Source organism: Gadus chalcogrammus, chromosome 14 (genome assembly GCF_026213295.1).
Source record: "Gadus chalcogrammus isolate NIFS_2021 chromosome 14, NIFS_Gcha_1.0, whole genome shotgun sequence".
NCBI lineage: Eukaryota > Metazoa > Chordata > Actinopteri > Gadiformes > Gadidae > Gadus > Gadus chalcogrammus.
Window position 1 is genome coordinate 10,213,161 of NC_079425.1, and position 7,943 is coordinate 10,221,103.

Consider the following 7,943-nt stretch of genomic DNA (forward strand, 5'->3'; position numbering starts at 1 on the left):
TCTTTCTACGTCGAGCCCTTTCATTCCGTGTTTTTATGCTAATAATATTATAATACACAGCTGTATGTTGTAGTAAGGCATGCGCAGTGCGTGAAAGGAAAACCGTCAAGATCAAAGTTTTTGTTCGGTAAGTCTTCTCTATGGAATTCTGGAAATAAATAATGTTGATCGGTTGTATTATATCGTATCCGCCGTAGGAATTTCGTGGTTTGCGTTTAGTCTGACGTCCATGTTGAAGTTAGTTCAATGCACAAGAGGATTGCGCTCAACAATGGGATGCCGTGGAAGTGAATGAGAGCGTGGCGTGGAAGCTAACACGCTAGGTAGCCGCTAGCTAACAACAATAAGCCGTATTTGGCGCTCTAGCGGACAAAAGTTTGAATTTAAAGGGAAGGTAGACTGTATTTCTGCTACGTTAATTCGAATGAACTTGTATAATACTAAATACCATTAAGTGTAGATATTCGACACAGCAGCATGTATAAATAGTTGAACGACAAGCCCCGGTAGCTTTTTGTTCGACTACAGAGAGCACTGCCCGCTTTTCTATATCGACAACCAAAACACACGTCTTGACACACGATCATTATCTTCAATATAACCGATGTACACACTTCGCTGATATTTATGTAACAGTGGATCCTCTGAATATAGAGGAGAATACAAGTATGAGTTTCACCCGGCCCTGGAATATAGTGTATATCCAATTTTTTTTTAACTCAAATAGGAAAGTGTTATTCTGTTGCGTCACATGAAGTGAAGTCGCTAATATTATTATTGTAACTGTACGTGCGTCATGATTTCGAACTGTTTATATATTTGTTAGTTTTGAATAACGTAGTTTGTCTGGTTTGATGCCTTGTGAAGTTTATTCGTCGCATCCTCTTTTTCCTGCTGATTCGCAAATTCGCAAACCGGCGGCAACTTGGTGGCTTCATAACCCCATTTTTTTTAATCCACAAGCAATTGTTCTATGTAGATTACTTAAACGTTAAAGTCCGGCTATCTTGTTATGGTATCTTGAATCATATTTAATTGATGAGTCAGCCGTGTCTGTATTGGGTGCAGCCCCCCTGTATTGCACAGTGCGCGTCTATCTGCAGTGGTGGGCAGTGAATCGAGACCACCTTTGACCAAATATTCTGTATATTTTCAGGTGTTGGACCAGCGATCAACGGATTCAAAAAATGTTTGGCTTTCATAAGTCCAAGATCTACCGGAGTAATGATGGATGTTGTATCTGTAAAACCAAGTCCTCAAGTTCACGTTTTACAGACAGCGGTCGTTATGAAGAAACCTTCAGGCTGTGTTTTGGGTGAGTTCTTCTTGAATTCATATGGTTCTTGTTAATCTCCACATGATTGCTCTTTAATTAACCATTAGTTTGTCTTGATAATACTGTTTCTGATGCTACTTATTATTTGTGTGTAGTTTGTCAGAAGACCGTGTTGGAGATATCTGCAATGCTTGTGTTCTGTTGGTAAAGAGATGGAAAAAGCTACCGAATGGCTCAAAGAAGAACTGGAATCACGTAAGGGCTGTTCAAATGAACTTTTTTTCTTTCAGTTTTAATAGGATAATTTATTCAAGTGACATGTCTCTGTTCATAATACAGGTTGTGGATGCCAGAGCAGGACCAGGCTTCAAATTAACTAAACCTAAGAAGATGAAGACAGGGGATGTGAAGAGGAAAAGCAAGCTTAAAAAACTTCACAAGTTTAAGAGGCAAAGTAAGTAATGAATGCAATAATTAACTTGAGCAGACCAACAATATGCTTTTTAAGCAACTAATCAATTATGTAAGTGGTTTGCAATGTTTGTCTAAAAAGCTATGTTTGCACATTCTTCACAGACTCTGATGCCCAAAGCACCACATCCAGTATGTCTCCTTCCCAGTCCCCCAGCTACAGCAACCAGTCGGACGATGGTTCTGATATTGAGTCCAAGCAGAGGCGTTCTACTCCCACTGCCTTCTCTTTCCTTGACCGCTCCTACTGGAAAAGGTATATCCTACAAACCTTATTTACTGATCATTTTGGTTTTATTCATTTGCCACATACAGTATCAAGTTTTTATTCTGATAGAGGTATAGAAATATGCATTATAGATTAAAAAAAAAAATGTTGTAACGTGCATTATGCTTTCACAATATATTAAAATAAAGATTTTACCTTCCCCTTTCTTTAGACAGAAGATATGCTGTGGCATTGTCTACAAAGGACGGTTTGGGGAGGTGATCATTGATCCTCGGTTATTTAAGCCCTGCTGCAGTTCTAAGAAGCAGAACACCCTGGTGCCCGCACAGGTTGCACCACACCTTCCAGACACGCTTCCTGCACCAGTCCCAGAAGAGCTGAAAGAAACCTGGTGATGTTTCATTGTTTTATTTTAAATCCCACAGGGTTGTCCATGGTGCCTAGATTTGTCTCCAGTGGCAGACTTCCACCCTTCAAATTAATTTGCAACGTTGGAGAGAAGTTTGATCAACTCCTCTTACGGTTCCTTTTTTCTATTTGTATTTGCTTTTTGTATAGAATCGACTTATTTTTGATGATCTTTTTTTATATAGAAGAAAAAAAAAAAAAAATGTAAGGGCATTAGTAATCTATAATATGGCCATGAAAGGTTTAATGTTTCTTATGAGTTAACTGACCAGCTTTCTGTAAATATCTGACTTTTTCCATACATATCAATTCTGTTAATGTGCTCAAGAAAATCACCAGATATTCCTAATACCAGTTTGTGTGTGAGTATTTTTCAACACACCTTGTCCTTGTTGTTGCTCCAAGTCTACCAAAACGATGCTCTCTTGGTTTATATTACACAAAGAGATAATGGCTAGCACTGTGAACATGCTCCAATCTGTTTTCCATCAAATCTAGACTTTGTCGAATGCCCATACTAAATACGCGCATAGTCTGAAGTTCCGTAGTTTAACAGACTGGAGTACTGTACAATATACTTTTTTCTGTACAATAGACATTACTGTTTCAATTAATCTGCATTGTGTGTGTGTGCACATTTTAACAATCGGTTAGACTGTGTATACACTACTGCTTTTGTAGTTGTTTTTTTTATGAACTGAAAGGCATGTTTTTTTTCCAAGCGGATGTTTTAAAGGGGTTTGTAAATACACATTTAGCCTTGTGCCATGGGGTTCCATAACCGGTGAACCACTACTTTCTAATGTTTTGTGAAAAAGGCACTGCTGGATAACCGTCATAAATCCTGTCCTCAAGGATTTTTTCTTTTTTTTTAAGAGGTGAAATTCCAAACTCAGACTTCTACAGTGATATTTTCACTAGCATTAAAAGTTATGCTGGATGCATGGGGTAAAACCTGTAATTTACAAATCATGACTGTTCTGCATTTCTTCTACAGCCTTGCTTAATGTTCTGTTACTGAATATATTTGTTATTGCAGTTGCTGTTTTTCTTTAAGGCAACTCTCAAAGCTATGACTATGCAGACATTTTGAATGTGAGAAGTGACCTGAAAGTTCAATTTCATATCTTAGCCTCAGGTGTTTATTTATTAACCAAATTGGCTTGTAAAGCAATAATTAAGTCACTCACAAAGAATTGTTTTTGCCATGTTATCTCTAACCATATATTTTATAAAATAATGCTCATATTGCACGCTTTTTGCCATTGTGCATAATGTCGATGTCCAGTAAACTGTGCTTTTCAAGGGTTACTTTGAAAATTGTGACCCTACCTAAACAAAATGGTTTGAAGGACCATGCTCTAAACATGTTTTATGAAATACATTTCTGCGGCAGGGTAGTTGGAAGCTGAACAATTTATATTCTTGTTGAAAGGATGATTGCTGCTTCCTTTGTGGTTAAAATTAAGCTTGTTTTTGTGTTTGGGTAGATATCATATTAAAGTTGTTCAAGGTACACGTTAAGTTATGAGTTGTGCCTTTAACAATTGCCAGTCTTTTTTTATAAGAATATCAATCTTATGTAATTTAATATTTATTACAAAACATTTTGTACAAGCTTAAATATTTCTCATTTCTATCTGTTTTTTGTGCACTTCCTTTCAATATCTGTAGTTCAATGTTTTTTTCTATACTGTACACAACCTAATAGGTCATCTGTAATAAAATACAATAAAAAGCCCATTTGTGTTGGTGTAATATTTTCGTTAGGTGGTGCAAGTGAGTCTCGTACAAGACAGCTGGGCGAAGCAAACTTAAGAGCGCGTGGGTTGGTTTCAATATGCATTGTCTCCTATGAATAACAAAGTGTTGTTAAAGGAAAAGTTTCATTACTAGGCTTTTATATAGCAACGCACTGTATCACATTGTATCCATTTAAGATTGTGCATACATTACCTGCCACTAAGAGTTATGTAAATAGTGAACTCCCGAATACAAAACTGAGTAAACTATTCAATTACAAAATAAACACCGCAAGGGGAAAAATAACTACAACATGTATGTATGTATGTAGCCTGGACTTGCGTCTATACATACATTATACGACGGCAGGAAAGTGTTCATCCACATTTATGGTAGGATCGGGAAAGTATTAAGCTCGCGCTCCTCTGTCTCCCTTTCCTCTCCTTGCGCGCGCCCACACAGTCCTTTCTCTTTCTAAAGCCCTGCTGGTGAACACACTGACAGGCTACAATGAAAATGAGGCGGACACTTGGTCGCCACTTCAGTGCGTACACGTCCTTTTGAGGAGACCTCTAAACTTGGATATCACCATGGGAGCTATTTGGATTGCGAGGAACTTTTGTTTGTTTTTGCTCTTGTTAAATACTCGCCAAAGCACAGCACTACCAGAGAGTCAAGGTAAGCTTACTCCCGACTGGCCACGCAATATTCTTATGCACTATGTTGTTTTCCCATAGCCTTTATTTCTACTCTTGGTAGCGCTCATTTATAGGCTACATTAAGTTTACTATGTCACTTTTATATGCTAACGTTACCAGACGGATTTTTCTAAGCACATCTATTACATTATGGTATTACAATGATGCAGGCCAATGCAATTACTAGTGTTAAACTTTTAAAGTGTATATAAACAAAACAATCATTAGCCCTCAATCAAAAAACCTTTATTCCTAGATCACTATTACCTCATTCAGTTTGTCCGTATTTTAGCCTATTTGTACTATTTTGCCAAGTACACGCTGCCTGTATGGAGAACTGGCCATTCTAATGCGTTGTTATTATTTATGACTTTATTACTTTAACCTCGCGCCATCTCTACGTGCTTTCCGTAGATCAATGCGCAGATGAAAGTGATGGCTGTCACATCGATGCTATTTGTCAAAATACCCAAGGCTCATACAAGTGCACGTGTAAAGCAGGCTTTAAAGGAGATGGCAAACACTGTGAAGGTAATCATCTGTTGAGGTCTGTCTTGTCATTACAATGTGTGGCCACCATCTTGAAGAGGCGAGACTTTAATGGCATATTTGTGGATACATAGGCTGTTCATTTTGGCTAATTAAATACACATATGAATCGACGTAACTTTTGACCTTATGATCTAACGGTACACTTGTTTTTTTTTTTACACGTGTCTTATTTTGTAGACGTTGATGAATGTGACTTTGAGTACAATGGCGGCTGTGTACACGAGTGTAACAACATACCAGGCAATTATCGGTGCACTTGCCACGATGGATTCCATCTAGCGCACGACGGCCACAATTGTTTAGGTAAGAAAATATTTCAGTGTAAAGTTCCGGAAAAACTGCGTGTGTAGTCTACTTTATGAGTTGTAACAGTAGCAGTCATCTTATGTTGCATCATAAGTATATTAAAAAAAAGAAGGTAATTACAACATTCTAATAGTAACGTTAGTCCTAATCTCTGCTAACTGTTTGTACATACATTATACATTGGAGATAGGCAATGTCCTATCTGACAGTTGTCAATACTGTTGAGAGTATTCTCTTTTAGTTTTTCATATTGTTAACAAAACATGCTTTATATGTATAATTTCATCAAGCTTCACAATATTTTGTTGCCTATTTTGCTTTTCAATTTTCAGACGAACACACACACACACACACACACACACACACACACACACACACACACACACACACACACACACACACACACACACACACACACACACACACACACACACACACACACACACAAAATTGTATGTGTGTTTTTATAATTAATTTCTGAAACCCAACTTTCTTTTAGATGTGGATGAGTGTAAATTCAACAATGGAGGGTGCCAGCACACATGTGTCAACACAATGGGAAGCTATGAGTGTCGCTGCAATCAAGGTTTCTTTCTGAGTGACAACCAGCACACATGCATCCATCGCTCTGTGGGTGAGTGGCTATGAATACAGGTTTTTCACCTTTTAGAACCTTTATCATCTAGCTGTGGAACCTGGCATTTACATTAAGCCTGTGGAGTGCCCATCTGCAAGAGAAGGGGTGAGAGAATCGTCAAAGATGAGAATAGTTTGGCCAGAACTGTTTGAAGAAATTATTCAAGTACTGGTATGCATGTATGTTCGTATGTGTGTAATGTATGTATGCAAAGAGATACATAAAACTTTTAGGTAATGCCCTTTTTTTTAAGCGTATTCTGTTATGTTGTATGCTGCTTTGATTATAAAAAGTATATTTGATTCAAGGTGAATTTTAATTTTAAAATGTAATATAGTTGTTGACATGATGTGTTATGAACTAAACCAATATAACATATGCTCACTTTCGCTGATTTGATGTCTAGACTGTCACAGCATTAAGAGTTCCATTGTGTGTGTGTGTGTGTGTGTGTGTGTGTGTGTGTGTGTGTGTGTGTGTGTGTGTGTGTGTGTGTGTGTGTGTGTGTGTGTGTGTGTGTGTGTGTCTTTGTTTTTCAACCGCAGAGGGCCTCAACTGTATGAATAAGGAGCATGGTTGCGCTCACATCTGCAAAGAGACCCCCAAGGGAGGCGTTGCCTGTGAGTGCCGCCCAGGCTTCGAGTTGGCAAGGAATCAGAGAGACTGCATCAGTACGTGTGGTTCCGTTATTCCTGCCATCTGACCAATTTGCCCCGACTTTTGTACAGAATATCTGAACTCGGGTCTTGTGTTCTTAACTTGCAGTTACCTGTAACCATGGCAATGGGGGTTGCCAGCACATCTGTGAGGACATGGAAGATGGCCCCATATGTAGGTGTCACGTCAGGTACACCCTGCAGCCAGACAAAAGCTCCTGTGTAGGTAGGTAAGCACTGACTATGTGTACGCCCAGTGGCTGGCTATTTGAAATACCACACCCCTCTCGTTTCTAGATCTCCATCTTTTCTTTTCTTTCCACAAATGTGGAAGCTCTCCTTTGTTGCCATATCTTGAGTGGAATGGCAGTACTTGAGTGCCTATGGTCCAACTTTGTGTTTGTTGTTGGAAATCAACAAAAGGGATTTAACATTTCTTGTTTCTTTCTGTATGTTTCATGAAGAGGCAAATGATTGGACTTATTTTATCGCATATCATTACAAATAAGTTGATTGATACGTGTTGAACCCCTTACAGAGGCTGCCTCTAATATGTTTTGTTTCAAAGAAAAATAAAGATGGCGCCAAGGTATCTCCTTATGCAATGTGTCTGTGCCAGTTCCCCTAATAGTGGGTGTTCATCCCTAGTTTGTTCTTCTTCACGTCTTGGGTTGGATGATAAGGATCGTCCAATCAGATAATGGTGGTGGTGGTTTTCTTCTGCGGTGCCAACATGTGTGAGGTCTAAGTCTATCGCTAAGAAGTCATCGCGTGATTCATTTTACTTATCCCTTGCTCGCCTTATCTCCCCCACAACAAGACACACCGTTATACTTCAGTGAAAACCTGACTCTGTTTACTGATTCCCCCCCCCCCCCCCAAAAAAGGACCATTGCCACATCCTACATGCATACATGTTTTTATTTATTTCCAAAACAAAATTGAACTCTTAGGATGTAACATAGTA

General features: G+C 38.6%; 2 protein-coding genes across 5 annotated transcripts in view; both read left to right on the forward strand.

The window, feature by feature from the left end:
• The first annotated feature begins 23 nt into the window (after nt 1–23).
• On the forward strand, nt 24–3,864 carry sinhcafl (SIN3-HDAC complex associated factor, like). Of its 2 annotated transcripts, none has more exons than XM_056608667.1 (6): nt 24–127; nt 1,157–1,315; nt 1,432–1,531; nt 1,616–1,730; nt 1,853–2,003; nt 2,188–3,864. In XM_056608667.1, exons 2-6 carry the CDS (start codon nt 1,188–1,190, stop codon nt 2,369–2,371), a joined length of 678 nt encoding a protein of 225 aa, XP_056464642.1. In that variant the 5' UTR covers nt 24–127; nt 1,157–1,187; the 3' UTR covers nt 2,372–3,864. The 2 variants fall into 2 exon arrangements, with proteins under 2 accessions (XP_056464642.1, XP_056464643.1); XM_056608668.1 differs by having other exon boundaries at nt 124–323.
• Nucleotides 3,865–4,574: 710 nt separating this feature from the next.
• scube2 (signal peptide, CUB domain, EGF-like 2) overlaps nt 4,575–7,943 on the forward strand; it is a 17,898-nt gene continuing 14,529 nt past the window's right edge. For 2 of the 3 annotated variants that reach the window (XM_056608661.1, XM_056608663.1), the window contains exons 1-6: nt 4,576–4,805; nt 5,240–5,356; nt 5,555–5,680; nt 6,183–6,317; nt 6,866–6,991; nt 7,086–7,202. In XM_056608661.1, coding sequence (XP_056464636.1) covers nt 4,718–4,805; nt 5,240–5,356; nt 5,555–5,680; nt 6,183–6,317; nt 6,866–6,991; nt 7,086–7,202 — 709 coding nt within the window. In that variant the 5' untranslated portion in view covers nt 4,576–4,717. Of the gene's footprint in view, nt 4,806–5,239; nt 5,357–5,554; nt 5,681–6,182; nt 6,318–6,865; nt 6,992–7,085; nt 7,203–7,943 lie in introns of all 3 variants that reach the window. The other variant, XM_056608662.1, reaches the window with a different exon arrangement.

What these genes read in the sequence shown, in the direction of transcription:
- sinhcafl (XM_056608667.1), top strand. Translation starts at nt 1,188, where the DNA reads ATGTTTGGCTTTCATAAGTCCAAGATCTACCGGAGTAATGATGGATGT. An exon ending in ACCTTCAGGCTGTGTTTTGG is followed by an intron (nt 1,316 to 1,431) that starts GTGAGTTCTTCT and finishes ATTTGTGTGTAG; the next exon opens with TTTGTCAGAAGACCGTGTTG. An exon ending in GACCGCTCCTACTGGAAAAG is followed by an intron (nt 2,004 to 2,187) that starts GTATATCCTACA and finishes CCCTTTCTTTAG; the next exon opens with ACAGAAGATATGCTGTGGCA.